The 19,571-nt window shown below is 40.2% G+C and overlaps 1 protein-coding gene and 1 long non-coding RNA gene across 2 annotated transcripts in view; one reads left to right on the plus strand and one right to left on the minus strand.

Annotated features, from left to right (window-relative positions):
* The window catches only part of arhgef10la (Rho guanine nucleotide exchange factor (GEF) 10-like a), a 468,560-nt gene that overhangs the window by 92,453 nt on the left and 356,536 nt on the right, over window positions 1-19,571 (minus strand). The window contains 1 exon segment of the mRNA XM_034165874.1: window positions 14,763-14,849. Coding sequence (XP_034021765.1) covers window positions 14,763-14,849 — 87 coding nt within the window.
* Window positions 1-19,571, plus strand: part of LOC117506371 — a 249,825-nt gene that overhangs the window by 57,304 nt on the left and 172,950 nt on the right. The gene's annotated exons all lie outside the window — the stretch shown is intronic.

Below are 19,571 nucleotides of genomic sequence, written 5' to 3' on the forward strand. Positions count from 1 at the left end.
AGTCAGAACAAGATCTAAGATATGATTAAAGTGGTGGGTGGACTCATTTACTTTTGAGCAAAGCCAATAGAGTCTAATAATAGATTAAATGCAGTGTTGAGGCTGTCATTCTCAGCATCTGTGTGGATGTTAAAATCGCCCACTATAATTATCTTATCTGAGCTAAGCACTAAGTCAGACAAAAGGTCTGAAAATTCACAGAGAAACTCACAGTAACGACCAGTGGACGATAGATAATAACAAATAAAACTGGTTTTTGGGACTTCCAATTTGGATGGACAAGACTAAGAGTCAAGCTTTCAAATGAATTAAAGCTCTGTCTGGGTTTTTGATTAATTAATAAGCTGGAATGGAAGATTGCTGCTAATCCTCCGCCCCGGCCCGTGCTACGAGCATTCTGATGGTTAGTGTGACTCGGGGGTGTTGACTCATTTTAAACTAACATATTCATCCTGCTGTAACCAGGTTTCTGTAAGGCAGAATAAATCAATATGTGATCAATTATTATATCATTTACCAACAGGGACTTAGAAGAGAGAGACCTAATGTTTAATAGACCACATTTAACTGTTTTAGTCTGTGGTGCAGTTGAAGGTGCTATATTATTTTTTCTTTTTGAATTTTTATGCTTAAATAGATTTTTGCTGGTTATTGGTAGTCTGGGAGCAGGCACCGTCTCTACGGGGATGGGGTAATGAGGGGATGGCAGGGGGAGAGAAGCTGCAGAGAGGTGTGTAAGACCACAACTCTGCTTCCTGGTCCCAACGCTGGATAGTCACGGTTTGGAGGATTTAAGAAAATTGGCCAGATTTCTAGAAATGAGAGCTGCTCCATCCAAAGTGGGATGGATGCCGTCTCTCCTAACAAGACCAGGTTTTCCCCAGAAGCTTTGCCAATTATCTATGAAGCCCACCCCATTTTTTGGACACCACTCAGACAGCCAGCAACTCAAGGAGAACATGCGGCTAAACATGTCACTCCCGGTCTGATTGGGGAGGGGCCCAGAGAAAACTACAGAGTCCGACATTGTTTTTGCAAAGTTACACACCGATTTAATGTTAATTTTAGTGACCTCCGATTGGCGTAACCGGGTGTCATTACTGCCGACGTGAATTACAATCTTACCAAATTTACGCTTAGCCTTAGCCAGCAGTTTCAAATTTCCTTCAATGTCGCCTGCTCTGGCCCCCGGAAGACAATTGACTATGGTTGCTGGTGTTGCTAACTTCACATTTCTCAAAACAGAGTCGCCAATAACCAGAGTTTGATCCTCGGCGGGTGTGTCGTCGAGTGGGGAAAAATGGTTAGAATTGTGAACGGGTTGGCGGTGTACACGGGGCTTCTGTTTAGAACTACGCTTCCTCCTCACAGTCACCCAGTCGGCCTGCTTTCCCGGCTGCTCGGGATCTGCCAGGGGGTAACTAACGGCGGCTAAGCTACCTTGGTCCGCACCGACTACAGGGGCCTGGCTAGCTGTAGAATTTTCCACGGTGCGGAGCCGAGTCTCCAATTCGTCCAGCCTGGCCTCCAAAGCTATGAATAAGCTACACTTATTACAAGTACCGTTACTGCTAAAGGAGGCCGAGGAATAACTAAACATTTCACACCCAGAGCAGAAAAGTGCGGGAGAGACAGGAGAAGCCGCCATGCTAAACCGGCTAAGAGCTAGTAGCTACGCTAAGCTAGCGGATTTCTAAAAACACGCAAAGTGAATAATGTGTAAATAATTTAGAGGTGATTCAGCAGAAGGAGTGCTTTAGTTAAGGCACGTAAAGATTACACTGGGAAACAAATCGTAATCTAGATAACTAGATCAATCTAACTGCGTAGATTAAACAGCTAACAGATACAGCAAAACACCGCTGTGCTCCGGAACAGGAAGTGATACAATACCGCAGTGAGAGCCAACCACTAGTTCGAGTCTTTCAAAAATCAAAGACTCGAACCACTGTAAAAAGTCATTGTGTTTCTGTTCGAGGTGTTAATATTTGGAATTTGTGTCCGGATAACATAAAATCACTTGGTAACTTGGTTGGCTTTAAAAGGCTCTACAAAAATCCTTTAATTACCTGTTATAGCATGATGAATTAGGTTTATTGATTTTGTTTTGTTTTGAGCACTGATATTTGCTTGTTTGTGTTTTGGAATTTTAGTTCAGTGATTAATTTATATTTTGTATCCGTTATCATGGGTATATGTATATTTTATATACATATGTATACATTTTTATTTTTTTGGTTAAAGGGGTGGGCGTTTATAAGCTTTTGCTTCTGCCTACACCCTTTCGAGCACATGGGTGCATTGATGGATTGTTTTCTTTGTAAGTTTACTTTGTTATTTTTGGTCCGTGTGTGCCGAATAAATTCATTCATTCATATGCCAAAAGTCACTTGTAGCACTTGAAGTTGTAGCTCCCAGTATCACTAGAGAAGCAAAGATGTACATGGAGCACTTGGATGGTGGAACAGGGAGAATGCCTTGACCAATAAGTGCCCGAGTGTCTCTCCTTTTTTTCAAATGAAGTGCAGCAACCTTAAACAAGAATGCTGAAGTTACACACCATCAACAAGGGTCGGCAGTCTGAATCCACACTGAGTAATAATCTGAATTGAGGCCTGATTTTTATTTTTTTTTTGATGTAGTGTATTTACACTGGCTTGTGTGGAAGCCACTCAATGCCAATGTTGAGAAAACAGCAACAGCAGGCCGACTTCAACCAATTTGTAATGCAACTAAAATTAATCCGGTGAGGCTCTCATTCCAAAACAATTAGTGTTGCTATGAATTTTGAAGATTTTATGCATTAACCTCGTGTGGATATGCAGCCGAGGTGCAAATCTCTTACAGGAAAAGAAAAGCATCTCCTTGCTGCTCGACTCCAAAGATTTATTATCTGTTTGAATCACATTTGTGCAAATGTGACATGAGCTAAATATAGCCTTGAGCTCTTCTCCTCCAAGCTTGTCCTTATTTGCATGCAATCATTGGTTTGATCTGTATCAGTGTGCAGAATCTGGACACCAGCAGTATGTGAGTCCCACACCATGTGATGTGAGCTCACAAATAATGGTCTCTTGCATGGGGTGAAGTGACGATAGGGCTGACTTATCTTGCAGTGGCGAGTCCAAAACAGCACATCTTTAAGTGATTCGGTGTCGTCGCAGCCATACTCTTCAACCACTTCGATTCATATGTCCATTTGCAAACCCCACATCCCTCCAAACAATTATATCAATACCACGTGTTCTTTTTCCAAATCAGTCCCACTGACAAATTGTCTTCAGTGACTTTATCTAATACAGAAATCAGTGGCGTGGTTAAAGCCCCGGTCACACTAAATAATAAAACTATGAATAATGAGCCACGTATGGATTTGTCATAGTGGAGCAGATAACTGTAACAATTGTTCATTTCTGGAAACACATACTCCTCAAACATTACTCTTTTGAAAAAACTGAGTATCCACCTGAATTTTCAGTAGGCGGCCAGGTAGGGGTCAATTGAAGAATTACACAGGGGTCAAAATTCAAAAATGCTCCAATCATATTGAAAGCTATACCACATTATTTGTCTGATCACAACGATACCAAAAAGGTATAGTTTGGACTATCTATGACTGAATGTTGTGGAGTTATGGGGTAAAAACAACAAGAATGGTGACAAAGGTCAATTTCAGTTTGTACAGGGGTTAGAAGTTAAAGTTGCTCCAATTTTGGTAAAACGTGGTGCAAATTATTGGTTGAACTAATAGGATTATTAAATGAAATAGTTTTGACTGTGTTGAATGCTTGGTCTGCAAGGTAAAGGTAGAGCAATGTTGACGTCTATTGGATTCTATGACATGTGACATATGTTACCCTGTAACATGATAACTAAGCATGCCACATAATGCAAACTATTCCTTCTTAAAACCCTATTAACTCAACCAATACTCTGCATCACATTTTACAATATTTAGAGCAACTTTAACATCTGACCCCTGTACAAACTAATGCTGACCTTTGTTACCATTCTTGCTGTTTTTACCCCATAACTCCATAACATTCAGTCATAGATAGTCCAAACTATAACTTTTTGGTATCGTTGTGATCAGACAAATAATGTGGCATAGCATTCAATATGACTGAAACATTTTTAAATTTTGACCCCTGTGTAATTCTTCAATTGACCCCTACCTGGCCGCCTACTGAAAATTCAAGTGGATACTCAGTTTTTTCAAAAGAGTAATTTCTAAGGAGTATTTGTGCCAACTTTGGTGCTTGTTTCCAGATTTGAAGGATTCCTCTGTAAATATTCTGTTATCTGCTGCACTATCAGAAATGTCAGTGATTATTCAACTTATGAGCCACGTACATGATGTTCTTCTGAAGGAACTGCAGGAAACGGATATTAAAAAGGCTACAAGGACTTTCTCAAAACAGAACCTGCTCTGTTGCAGGTAGCCTGTCATGTCCTCGTAGCTACCAGCTACTCGGATAATGGACTTTTAACAGCCTCGTACTCACCACTAACATGCCTCTAACATCCTTGTTTGTCCTCGTAGTACCTCATACACAAATCGCCCCACACTGTTGCTAAATTTTGAACTTCTTGAAATTACCACCACACTTAGAGATGATCATCTTTAGCTGAATAATCTGTCTCTAAGAGCCATTATTCTCCCACGTTTCTTGAATAACTCAACTCGTACCAAAAAAAAAAAAAAAAAACGCTACGTGGCTCATTATTCATCATGACCAGGGCTTAACATGGAAAAAGTTGTGGCACAGTGTATCATGCAGTCTTTATGACTGTTGAAGAGCAGCAGGAGAGCAGGTGGCTCTGCATCATCCCAGTCCACCCAGCTGTTGATTGGTTCTGGTCTTGGCTGAGGAAGTGACCTGTGGTGGACAGGGGCCACACCCAGAGGTAGGAAGACTCTCATCCACTCCAAGCTATGGTATCCATGGGTAAGCACCATCCTGATGGATCTGAGGGCCTGTACAGGACTTAGGATTTCCATTTCCAGAGGCCATAATCAAAGTACATTTTTAAAAGCTAATTTTCTTCAGACAATCTTTTCCATCCATCAATAAGAAATACAAACAGTATGGTACTGCATGGTAATACTGAGAGGCTGCCCATGGAGACTCATGAGGGAAGCCACCAAGACACCCATGACAACTTGAAGGAGTTACAGGCTTCTGTGGCTGTGATGCACTAAATTGTACATGGTGGAATGTTTGTGTGCTGGATGAATAATTACACAGTTTCATGGAACAGAGTGGAACAGAGGAGGGAGTTCTGAAAAAAGAAAGATGTGAAATTTCAGCTCTAGTTTGCCGGAAGGCATGTGGGAGACGCGAACCCAGATGTCATCTGTTTTCTTGAATTAAAACTCTTCTGTGCTCCACTCCATTATGAAGCTGTAACAAGCAAAACCTGCACTGTGCCCAGTTAGAATGACTATTTTGAGGACTTGGACACAGATAAACCTGTGGTTACTTTTAAAAACATGGGTCACATGACCTTTCAGCTTGAGTGACCACAAAAGAACACTTTTAGAATGGCTATTTTGAGGAATTGGCTACAGACACCCCAGTGGCAACTATGAAAGACCAATATGAAGCCTTATACCTATGTCATATACCTATGTCCTATGGGTATTTTGAGGTATTACTTACTGTGGCAACATGATAGCCAATGCACTTGCTTCCAGAACAGAAAGTTCCTGGTTCAGGACCACCAGTGGCCAATCTCCATGTAATGTGGTACTGCGTCATGAAGGGCATCCAGCATAAAACTTGTGCCAAATCAATGTGGTTACCCCAAGCAAAAACAGAGACACCAAAAGAACTTACTTATAATACACATTTGGTTACTATGAAAAACTAGTATGTAGTTACTATATATTACCTTTCTATTGGTGACATGACTTTGCAAAGTCGTACATTTATAGAATGGCTATTTTAAGGAATTTAATAAAGGTACACCTGTGGTTACGATGAAACATATACTATACAGTATATAATTCAAGGCTATAACTGTTTCATTCAAACCATTTGGAGCCAATATAGATTCAACATGGTGAATGGGATGTGTGTTTGTCAAAGGTAAACTGTTTCAGTTTTGGACAGAACTGATCAAATATCACAGGCACACAGAACCATATTTTGATCAGTCTTTTGTTTACAAAAGGGATGAGCCCCTGATCTGAACGAGACTCTGTGGACTGCAGTGCCGGCAAATGTACTGGATTCTAAAGTAAGCAGCAAATTCTATCACCAGTCGTTTTAACACATTTCTTGACACTTAGATGAGGCACACATATGAATCTTTACCTCTGCAAGGATCCTCTCCATGCTACCAGACACTTCTAGTGACATCTTCAGGAGCAGTTTACTGCGGGTGTTTTTAGTTAGTCCCATCCAGCGTTGTGACAGTTACTTTGAAAAAGTAATCCAATGACTGATTACTCCTTAAAAAAGTAACTGTTACTAACTTTACTGATTACTCAATTTTAAAAGTAACCAAGTTACATTACTTTATTAGTTACTTGCAGTAGCAGCCAAAAACACCCCCTCTGCTACCTCAACATAAAAATGATAACCAGTTTTGCCAGTGCTCACTTTATTGGAAGTGCATTTTTAACAGTAATATAAACAATGTATGTCCTGACATTTTAAGTTTAACTTAAATACTAGTTACTGAAAAAACGTGTTTGTAAAACATGAAATAAAGTCCGTCTTTCTTGACTTCAATCAATCAATCAATTTCAATCAATCAATCAATTTTATTTATATAGCGCCAAATCACAACAAACAGTTGCCCCAAGGCGCTTTATATTGTAAGGCAAGGCCATACAATAATTACGTAAAAAACCCCAACGGTCAAAACGACCCCCTGTGAGCAAGCACTTGGCGACAGTGGGAAGGAAAAACTCCCTTTTAACAGGAAGAAACCTCCAGCAGAACCAGGCTCAGGGAGGGGCAGTCTTCTGCTGGGACTGGTTGGGGCTGAGGGAGAGAACCAGGAAAAAGACATGCTGTGGAGGGGAGCAGAGATCAATCACTAATGATTAAATGCAGAATGATGCATACAGAGCAAAAAGAGAAAGAAACACTCAGTGCATCATGGGAACCCCCCAGCAGTCTAAGTCTATAGCAGCATAACTAAGGGATGGTTCAGGGTCACCTGATCCAGCCCTAGAAACACTCAGTGCATCATGGGAACCCCCCAGCAGTCTAAGTCTATAGCAGCATAACTAAGGGATGGTTCAGGGTCACCTGATCCAGCCCTAACTATAAGCTTCAGCAAAAAGGAAAGTTTTAAGCCTAATCTTAAAAGTAGAGAGGGTGTCTGTCTCCCTGATCCGAATTGGGAGCTGGTTCCACAAGAGAGGAGCCTGAAAGCTGAAGGCTCTGCCTCCCATTCTACTCTTACAAACCCTAGGAACTACAAGTAAGCCTGCAGTCTGAGAGCGAAGCGCTCTATTGGGGTGATATGGTACTATGAGGTCCCTAAGATAAGATGGGACCTGATTATTCAAAACCTTATAAGTAAGAAGAAGAATTTTAAATTCTATTCTAGAATTAACAGTATTATACATTAATGTAGAGAAGTGATCATTTTCACACCCTTGTAGTGTAACAAATCAACTACAGCATCATTTTTCATGCACACGGCGAATATATATATATATATATATATATATATATATATATATATATATATATATATATATATATATTTCAATTGATCTTTTGATGTATGAATTGATCTGTGGTGATTAAAATGAGAAGCGATATAAAATCGGTGAATCAATATTTTCAACCCAGCACTACTTTTGGATACGACTCTTTGGATACCTAGTGCCAGCTGAGGTTGGGCGGAGGTTTATACACGCACCCACCACATGTGTGGACGAATTAGTCGGGGTGGGTCAGAGTGCAGTCTAGATATTTGGACGGCTGTCCTCTCCAATTCTTATTCCCTTCCAGATGTGGCATAAATTGTGTTTTTTTTGACATTCTGCCTGATTCGGCTTGGTTTGTGCTCATTTGTATTAAGTGTGGCAGGGCCCTAACAATTAAATTCTTACTACGATTTTTCTAACATTTAAAATCTTTCTAACCAGTTTATTTGTTGAAATTACAATTATTATATATTATTATTATAAGTAGTAGCAGTATGAACAAATGTCTTCAAAAGTGGACCTTTAAACAAGGAGCATTGTGGAGGACCGCGTCTCTCCCCCCCGTGCCCCCTGTCCGCCTGGATTTGCCCTGGTTTGCCGTCTGAGCTAGAAGAATGGATAACGTGTATTTATGCAGAAAGCACAACTGGATTGACAGGTAACAAAGTTTTATCTGCATTTTTTTATCTCATATCTTCCACAGAAAGAGACTTTAGGCACATTTGGGTTGAAAAAGAGCGTTAGTATTTGTTAATTTGTCGCGGGTCTTCAGATGTTTTTAGAGTGGATACTCACAGAGCGGCACAGAGTTTTAAAGAAAAAAACATAAAATGTCTTTGTGAAGTTTAATGCAGGCGTGCTGCCGTCAGCACGCTTTCAGAGACACAACTGTTTTTCCAACTTGGAGCTGCTCTGCCCACAGGCCAGTTTTAACCGGTTGGGCACCCCTGATTTATACTATATAAAAACACAAAAATAATAGTAATGCACACTGACTTGGAGAAGTAACTTTAATCTGATTACTGATTTGGAAATATTAGCGCATTGCAGATGACTTGTTACTGAAAAAAAAAATGGTCAGATTTGGGTAACGCGGGTCGATAACGTGTTATCCTAATCTGCCCGTGTTACCGGCATCCCTGGTCCCATCTAATTACATTATGGAGGCATTGATGCTGTGATGTTTGTGGTCCAAATCAGTTAAGCTCAGATTATTATTATTTTTTTTCTTTTTTTTTTTCTTTTGGTCAAACTCAAAAACATCTAAAAATAGAGCCTGGGTTGAAAAATACCAAAGTTCCTCTTTAAGTTTAAATGCCTGACAAAGTCATGACTGGTCAGATTCCTGTTCTCACGCAGGCAGAAGCAAAAATTTCTCAAATGTTCTGCCAACATAAACTGGCTCTGGAGGAAGTGAGGATGTGTGGGAGCATTTGCCACACTGGCTCACCAGAATGACAGCTGCATTTCAATTTTCTATAAATTCTCACGTCTTGACTTCGTGGATGAGGGGTGGAATCATGACAGCAGTGCTAATGGAAACTTTATGCAAAAAAGAAGGACACTGGGGAAAAAAAGTGGGACAAGGAAGGTGATGGCAAACAAGGAAACACTGGAATGTCAGGCTGATTAGACAAAATGTAGTTCCTCTGATCAAAGCACTGAGTAATCCCCATTGCCCATCTCACTTTAACATGATTACTGTCATCTCCTATTAGACAAGCCTGCCAGAGAGGTAGAACCAGCCGGGGGTGGAAACACTTACCCACTAATTAGTCTTGCTGAATCCACAGGGCTTCACTATTGTGTTTTCAGTGGATCTACATGCTTTGGTTTAGTAACATGTTACACAATACAGTATATAGTATTAACAGAGCTACAAGAAAGCCAGACCTCAAGGAGATCCTTGTTTTCATCTTGAACTGACGCTTTATATTTCATTCAATTTAAAATAAAAAATGCCAGTTTTTCAAGGACCATGAGTTCTTGCTGTGGTCTTGGAGGAATTTTGGAAAACCACTTCAGGGAATCGTCATCTCTGTACAGCAAGTTACTTATTAGGAGACACTGTGGACATTTGACATCTATAGGAGTGGCTTTGTAATCCTTCCCCACACTGATTGGAGTCCCTGTATTCCTCAACAATTCTGGAATTTCTTTCAATCAGGGATGTGACATAAAAATTGTGAAATCAAAGGAACATTTGCACGGGGTCTGGGGGGCACAGGCCCCCAGGAGCTGGGGTATTGGGCCCTGTGGGATGCCAGAAACCAAATTAATTTTTTATCTAATGATACATTTTCAGCATCTCCTGGAACCAAAAAATCTCAAAATTAGTTCATATTTAAATGATCCTATATTCAACCTTTCATTTGAACCGTCACTGATGATGATGAAATAACAGAATATGATGTGGAAGAAGGAATGATTTTTCTTTTAATTGTAAACTAAATAATGCATTAACTCAGAACACTTAAACTTCATGAAATTCATGACTGAAAAGACTGTTACAGCATTTCAAAAACCACAGCTAAAGCTTGTAGAATATTTTGAAAATCATGGTAAAATGTCAATAATATACCTTATAGTAAAAAAAAAAAACACATATTCTTGTGTAAATCCAGTGTCTTTATCCCATTAAAAAAGTCTACATTAATAAAAACTCATTTACATTCTTGTGTAAATTCATGTAAATCCATTCAAAGCCAGTCTTTTTTAAATTTCCAATGAAAGAAAGTCTAAATTGATGAAAAAAGTAGCATAATCTTTTCTAAAATCCTGTTTGAACAGCACAGTGTTTATTTTCCAGAGAGAGAAAAATTCTTACCGTGTTTCCTGATATCACAGTTCGCTTTTCCCGTTTCTTTTATCTTTCAGGTGTGTTGATGAAGCCAGCGACAACTCCACGGATTCTTGTCCTTGTCAGACTTTTTCAAACAGACTTTCTCACCATCTTCTCTGTCTGACGTCAGCCCGTGACACAGACATGCTGCACAGTTCTTCTTTTAAAAACTTTAGAGCTCTAAAGGTTTGCGATGTCCACATGCTACATTTAGCTGAAGTTTCACACAGGAGCCACACAGTGTCGCCACAGCAACCAGCAACAGTTTGTGTGCCTCCACCAGGGGGCTCCACCACCAATGACCGCTCATTGCTGTCGTTTTAAGCCTGGCTGGTCCTTTGAAGAGATCAAAATACACATTTGCAAATGATTTTCCTACAATAATGGCCCCATAAATGTCCAAAAGACAAATGTTGGGCTTGAAAAGACAAGACAATTTTCCAAGTCAACGATACAACAGTGTGTTGTTTATGCTGGACACACAGCATAAAACGACACACAGCTTTGTTTCCACCCGAGACCATCCACCAATCACAGACGGGGACAGTTTAATTTGCATGCAGTATCAATAAATGAGTTGTTACACTGGTCTACAAATATTTAGAACTTGTCTGCTTCAGAAAAAAAATGTGCTATTTATTATGGATTTTGGCGTGTTGAATTCAAATATGACAATAACAATAGCTAAACGGCTACTGTTTCTAAGATATACAAGGTTTTACATTTTGTGTCTACATAATTATATGGTGTTAACAGTAGCGTTTTCATGAAAAATCATAATGTAACACTTTAAAAATCAGCAAAAGGGTTATATATTAATCCTTAGTACCACAGTAGTAGCATTTCTTTAAACTATAGCTAATCAATTTCAAACAACATTTTCATTCTCCATGGCCCAAAATGAGTAAAGTTTGACCATCTTTATTTCAGAAGCATTTTGGCTGTAGGCCAGTGTTATTGGAGCCAAAACCTCATTCATTTTGTTAAATGCAAATTGCATATATGTACAGAGTTAGTGTTAATCTGTCTGTTTATTTTGCTTTTACAAAATAAACTCAATCAATCAATGATATTTAACGGCTATAGGGCCATTACTGTAGCAAAGGTATTTGCAATTGTAACGCATTCTGCATTTGATGAAACGAATGAGGTTTTGGCTCCGATAACCGTTCATTTATAGATACTGCATGCAAATTAAACTGTGTGAGTCCCCGTCTGTGATTGGTGGATGGTCTCAGCGGCAGAAACAAAGTTGTGTGTTTTTTATGCTGTGTGTCCAGCATAAATGACACATTGCTGCATCGTTTACTTGGAAAATGGTCTTGTCTTTTCCAGCCCAACATTTGTCTTTTGGACATTTATGAGGCCATTATTGTAGGAAAAGTATTTGCAAATGTGTATTTTGATCTCTTCGAGGGACCAGCCAGGGTTAAAACGACAGCGATGAGCAATGTCATTGGTGGTGGAGCCCCCTGGTGGAGGCACACAGACAAGTCTCTACACCCACACACAAATCGCGGCACGCATTTACAAATCTAATGCGGCAGCACTGTAGCAAAAGTCACGTGTAAGAACACATCCAATCGAGTGGCCTGATTTTCACATACACGCGGATACACACGCACAGATCAAAATACGCACACAATTACTATACACATTTGCAAATATTTTTGGGCACATGCAGATTACTATACATATTTGTGGATCTGTTTACACACACACAGATCAACATACGCACACACAGATTACGATACGCATTTGCAAATACTTTGGCTACAATAATGGCCCCAAAGATTTTTCTCCTCGAAACTCCGCGGATCCGAGGACACTGATCTGTATCTGTAACACACAGATGAGTGTCCGCGGGCCGCCACGGACCTATAAAACTTGCACAAAATTGTAAAAAAAGAACACTTTGCGATAGACATTTTAAAAACTCAGTGATGATCACGATTACAGAGTAAAAACACTAACACTCCCCCTACTCCCCATGATGAAATCCACAGAATCCACAGCCCTGTTCAATATTAGCATAGTGTGCTACATGGTGAGACCTATTAGGCAACTTCATATTGCTGAAAAGTTCTATTTAAGTGATGATATGATTGACGAGGACTGGCAGTAATTAGCACTGGATGTGTCTTGGCAAACTGAATCCATCTGTCAATGCAAGTTTGCAGATTCTGCCTTCATAACGAAGAGACAAATATCTATTCATGCAGACACAGTTGCTAAGGGATAACTTTTTTTCTGTTGCAGAGATTCAAAGCAAACAAAAATGGAGCAACATTAAACTAGAGCACCATGCACGTGGAGTGCAAACCACCACCAACACTAATTTCCAATTCCACAAATTTTTACCTTGGAAAAAAAATTGGAAAAAAAGTCAAAGTCCTGTTAGAAGTGACTTTCCATAAGCTAAAATATAATATAAAATATAGATCAAAGGGTTTTCAATGTTAAAATCAAATATCCACTAAATCCACAATACAGAGCAGATGCAGATCAAACTTAGTCTTTTCATTGAGAGTGTCAGTTTGCACCTCAATGTCACAAATGAGTGATTGAGGCACTTATGATTGAGATATAATGCAAAATGTTCACCAAGTGGGCTTTTCAATATTAAATTCAAATGTCCAAAAAATCCACAGTCTGGATCAGATCCAGCGTCGCTGACCCTAAAAACTGGTGCACCCTGCCTTCACTGCGCATGCATCATTTTAGACCAAAGCAGCACGTCTGAGTCTGACTCACTACACCGAAAGCGATCAAAGGGAATAATGTGATTATTAACCATCAGATGACAAATTAAAACCTCTTAAATCATATCTAAAGTTAGTTTTAAGCAGAAACGAGGTGATAATCAGTGAATCGCTACTGACGCTTTGAAATGATGTAGGCGCAGCAGCAGCACGTCAGACTCAGACGTGCTGCTGTGGCGCTCTGAACGGTCCTCCATGTTTTATTCGTTCAATGTTAAAGATTGAGATTTTACCAGTTTTCCAAGATTTTTCCTGACTTTGACCTTTGACAATTGAATCAGTTCTTGCCTATCAGGATATGAAATTTCAGTAAAAAATTCATTCAATTGTGGGCTCCACCCTGTTCACGTGACAATGTTTTTGTGGCGGGAGCAGATGAGGATAACGTATCTTCCGGCATTGCTTGCTGACAACAACTCAAGTTTATAAACAAGATGAGAAACCAAATGAATTCTTAACCAAAATGTTCTGGAATTAAATGAAGTCTGAATTATCCAAGTGGAAATAATAATTAGTCTTAAGTGTTATATGGAACAGTTACGTCAGTGATGTTAAATTCGGGATCTGTGCTCAGGTGCAGTTAACCATCACGCTTAACATGTGTACCTCACAAAAGTCCAAATGAACTGTACTCCAGACCCCATCTACAAGTAGGCCCAGACACGGCACAATACAGAGCACTCATACAAGTCAAACAAACTGGACTTTGAGAGGTCAAACATGCTCAGGTGTGGTACACATCCTCTGATGTGACGATGCTCAAAGTCATGAGTAACGTGAGCAGAGGAACCGAACTTGAAGGTCAATGCAACACAGGTTCATTGAAACAGTGCCATTCCTGCACCTCTAATGTCACCATCACTACATTTCTTTTAGAGTCTCTTTAAAGAAGAACTGCAAAAGCAATTAACTCCAGAGAGAGGCCTTTTCTCCACATCTTACAGAGACCACACTTGTTTTAGCTATCTCTTAGGCTCAAAAGGATTTTGGGATAAATTGCCCACCTTAAAAAATGAAAAGGAAAAGAAGAACAAAATTGAAACTTAAAGATTAAACATGTTTTACACCCTTAATTCTAGATCCAACTAAATTCCCACAAGTCCAGGGCTTGTGATGTGATAGTCTGGTGGCACATTTTTCTCCACTCATCGCAAAAGCCTCAGCACCAATTACCGAGTGCTAGTCTTTATATTCTATTAATTTCATTTCCTTGTGGCATTTTTAACAGAGAAAAATGGCCCATGGTTTAGCCTCCAGAGCCTTTTATTCATCTTTTTACTGAATGGGAGCAGAATGGAGAAATGACATTTGAATGGCCATGGTAATTATGTTTAAAGCTAAACTCATCCACAAAGGTGAAATGCACATTATTATACCCTGTCATAGGTTTTAGTTCATTAGCATTGTGTGTGTGTGTGTGTGTGTGTGTGTGTGCGTGCGTGCGCACAGGTGCATGCACGTGCATCAACAACACAGTACTTACCCAGAGGTAGCCTTGTGGTAAGCAGGTGCTTGCTGCAGAGAAGCCCAACAATGCACAATGAACAGGATTGTGGAGAGCAGCTTCAAGCTACAAAACACAATGTGAACATTGATTTAAAATCTGGCACAGCTCAATATTGTAACTTGTTTTGTTAGCCTGGTGCTGAAGTCCCAAGAAACAATTTTCCAAATAAACACAATGCTGAGGACATAGGTTTTAATTCCGGTTACACAATGAAGCCAAATTTCTGCAACAATGTTCTAAATCTTCTCTTCAAAAGGGACTGTGCAAACATCTTAACATCTTAAAATAGTATCATTTGAAAGGGTTTTATTTCCACAGAAAAAAAGAGCTTCAACACAGATAGAAATGCAGGAGGACAGACATTCAAGACATACAAGGAGACCTCTCTGAAACCTTATTGAAGATGTGGTGCAATTTTTAAAAAAGAAATTCAACTGTTTGATATTGCATAAAAAGAAAATATCTAACTGTCTCTCTCTCTCTCTCTCTGTGTGTGTGTGTGTGTGTGTGTGTGTGGTGTGTGTGTGTGTGTGTGTGTGTGTGTGTGTGTGTGTGTGTGTGTGTGTGTGTGTGTGTGTGTGTGTATATATGTGTCAAGCTGGGCGCAGGCGTGGCTCAAGCAGAGCAGGACACAAATGCAAACTCTCTCAAACAGACTGGTGTAAGAAAAAAAGGTTTAATATACAGGGTGAACACAAAAACACTCATTGGTTTCAAATATTTATAATATCAAAAGAATAATTTTACAATTTTGGTATCTACAGTTGCAAAAACTCATCAGGTTCTTTTCTCTTTTGCAGATTCTTCTTTAAAACTGTATTTGTAATTTGACCAGTGAACGCTTAGCCCAGGCTTGTGTGTCATACATGACACTGACAAAGTGAGGAACCTTGGGGTAACTTTTGATCCTACGTTGTCCTTCGAAATCCACATTAGAAATATTACGAGGACTGCTTTCTTCCACCTGCGAAATATAGTGAAGATTCGTCCCATCGTGTCTATGGCTGATGCTGAGACCCTGATCCATGTGTTTATCTCTTCTAGATTGGACTACTGTAATGTTCTATTTTCTGGTTTACCGCAGTCCAGCATTAGGGGTCTCCAATTGATTCAAAATGTTGCTGCCAGACATTTGACACAAAGCAGAAAGTTCGACCACATTATACCCATTTTGGCATCCCTTCACTGGCTTCCTGTCCCAGTGAGATCAGATTTTAAGGTTCTGCTACTAGTCTATAAAATTGTTTATGGACTGGCACCTCCCTACTTAGATGACCTCATTAAACCTTACATACCGACCCGGGCTTTGCGTTCTAAGGGTGCAGGACTACTTTGTGTCCCAAGGGTGAATAAGAAGTCTGCGGGTCATAGAGCTTTGTTTTATCGTGCCCCTGTTCTGTGGAATGATCAATAAAACAGAAAGATTCTGTGGAGATTTTCAAGTCCAGACATAGGACGCACTTATTTTCCCTTTTGTATAGCTACCATACTGGTATAGTATAGTTCTGCGCTCTCTATTCTTTTAATTCATTTTATTAGGAAACGGAGCGTGCTGCCGCCTCAAGTCTACCTAAATTCTGGGTCTTTTAGTGAAGCTTAGGGCTAGTGGCCAGCACTCACCTTAGTATCCTGTTTTTCTTGTTGTTTAATGCTGGCAAATTATATAGTATTTCTTGACTTTCTGATCCCTGATTCTGTTTTTTCTCTCTGTTTAAGGTGCAGCTCTATCCAGAGATGGGTGTGGTATTTGAGCTGGAAACCCCCCTGTCCTGTGCACCAACAGCATTTCTTGTATATTCGTTTTGTGAATTGTTCTATAATTTGTGTCTGTAGGATGGCCCAAGCAGAGGGTCACCCCTTTGAGTCTGGTCTGCTTGAGGTTTCTTCCTCAGAGAGAGTTTTTCCTTACCACTGTGGCTCTGGGGGTTAGTAAGGTTAGACCTTACTTGTGTGAAGCGCCTTGAGGCAACTCTATTGTGATTTGGCGCTATATAAATGAAAATAAATTGAAAATTGAATTGAGACTTTCAAGTACAGACTAAAGACGCACTTATTTTCCCTTTCGTATGGCTAGCATAGTGGCATAGCTATGCTTTTTACTCTTTTAAATTAATTTTATTAGGAAATGGACTGGGCCACGGCCTCAACTTTATCTAAATCCTGGGTCTTTTAGTGAAGCTTAGGGCTAGTGGCCGACGATCACCTTATGCTGCATTTAAACATTGGCAAGACGCGTTATAAATGTCATATTTGCATCATTCTTGGCACATTCCTGACATTCTTAACGTGACTTAACACATCTGAATAGGGTTCTTAATAATGCGTGTTGGTGTGTGATATTCGTGATTTTTGTGGAGCATGTGTTTAGCTTTCACAAATGTCATGCACCACCCTCATTTCGTCTCATGTCGTGGAGGTCGCAACTGAGCGTGTTGATTCGTCTTGATTTGTGGTGATCCTTAATACAGCGTGACAGTGTTCTTCTCTGACGTGTGCACAATTAAACCCTTGCTGCAACGCATTCAGTTTCATTGCTGCAATATGTGAAGAAGGACAGTGACGCCAAGTCAGCTAAAAGTCTTGTTCCAATGTTCCTCAGCGTGCTCCTGCAGGTGTTCCACCTGCTGCTGCTGTTGTGCATGATGTTTGGGAGCCACACATCTGGCTCTCTCCATCTCCTCCTCCTCTCTGCACCACTCCATGGCACAGAGCCCAACTAAGCATGCAGTCACAAAGTTCTTCTGCTGTGGATTTTGAGGAGCAAACTGGAGCGATCTGAATTGTTCAGCAACTGACGGTGGGATAAATATGGGGGTGTGTGTGTGTGGAGACATTTCGCCTCATTCACAACGTGGCAGAACGTAACAATGCGCTGTTACGCGCAATAGCACGCAACAATGTGGAACATTAATCTTGACCCTACGTAATGGTTCCTGATAATTCTCCAGCAACACGTGCCATTAATTGTAACGCGTGGTAACAGGTTGCAGCAGTTCGTGAGAACACCTGACGCCTCGGCCCTGAATCATCACATTTGTGATCAGCGACCAAGAATGTTTACTTTGTGACATTAGTGACCTGCCATCATTATGTGTAAACGCAGCATTAGTATTTGTTTTGTTCTTCTTGTTGCTTAATGCTGACAAATTATACTGTATTTGCTGTCTTTCTGATGCCTGATCATTTTTTTTTTATCTCTATTTGAGGTGTGGCTCTATCCAGAGATGGGTGTGGTGTCTGTTTCTGCAACCCTCCTGTCCACCAGCAACATTTCCTGTATATTCGTTTTGTGAATTGTGTCGGTGGCATGGCCCAAGCAGAGGGTCACCCCTTTGAGTCTGGTCTGCTTGAGGTTTCTTCCTCAAATCATCAGAGGGAGTTTTTCCTTACCACTGTCACCTGTGTGATTGCTCTGGGGGTTGGTAAGGTTAGACCTTACTTGTGTGATGCGCCTTGAGGCAACGTTGTTGTGATTTGGCGCTATATAAATGAAAATAAATTTTAAAAAATGAAATTGAACAGAAATACAAAACCAGAGACTACAGCATAATGCAATGAAGAACAAAACAAAATAAATGATGAACACAGAATGCAATAAATAACTTACGGAACATAATCAGGTTATAAAAACATAGAAGGTAAACGAAACAAAACCAGAAACTACAAAATCACTAACAGAGGACCACAATAAATTAATCATGAACAGAAAACAAAACCAACGACAACAAGAGCATGACAAGAATATAAACACCAATGTTCAGATCAAGGAAGCTGACATGAGTACAAAACTACGACAGGAGCCTCCAAAGGGCAGACACTGACGGCCAACAGAAATCCCACCCAGAACACAACGAGATTCACAGCCCAAGCTGACCATGGGTGAGGGGACGGGGGAACAGCTGGAGGGCACCAACAATTGGGAAAATGGTCCAGAACCCAAGGTCACTGGGGAAACAAAAACTTAGCCAAAGAAAACCAACTAACCCATAAAAGCAACTGGTGAAAAAACAAACGGATGATGGATACTGGAAACCCAATCCCGGAACATACAATACGTGAAAACCAATACAAGGTCTGATTCTGATGACAACTAACAATAAAACAATAGACAAATAACCAAAAAGAAAAGCAAGTGGTGGAATGAGCTGCAGAATGAACTGGCTTACCGAAAGGAAAAAAAAGGAAACCAAAGAAATATATATATATATATATATTTGGTAGGATTGAACAGAAGATCAGGAAAATTGACTCAATTCTGCTACCACAAGAATATCATACTCTCTTGCAGCAGTTTGGCAATGTTTACATTTATGGCACAGACTGGAAGGCATTTGATTATAGGTCAGCCACAAAAGAATGTGTGAAGGCTCAGAGAAGCTTTAAGATCAGTGATGCACGCATGCTTGACTTGAGCACCAAGAAGGTTGGCTTCAAGACAGTGTACAACGGGGAGTACTGTTTTCACAGTGTGTTGAAACGGGGCAAGCGGTGGGCTGACCTGAAACCTGCCATACTTCCAAAGCAGTCCACAGTGAAAGTCTCAAAGAAGCATGATGCGCTGGCACTTCTGGAAGCAATAGGTGTGTGTGATGGAGTGAGGGCTTTTTATAATGAGGCATTATCTGAGGTGAATAAAAATGCATACCAGAGTGATGTGTTGGGAAAGTGTAGTGACACGGACCCACAACAGGGGGCGCAAATGAACGGTCAATAGATGAGCCAAAATATAACAATTTAATGTTGTGAATGTGCACAACGAACATACAGACAATCTCAGAATATCAC

The sequence above is a fragment of the Thalassophryne amazonica genome, chromosome 3 (genome assembly GCF_902500255.1).
Source record: "Thalassophryne amazonica chromosome 3, fThaAma1.1, whole genome shotgun sequence".
NCBI lineage: Eukaryota > Metazoa > Chordata > Actinopteri > Batrachoidiformes > Batrachoididae > Thalassophryne > Thalassophryne amazonica.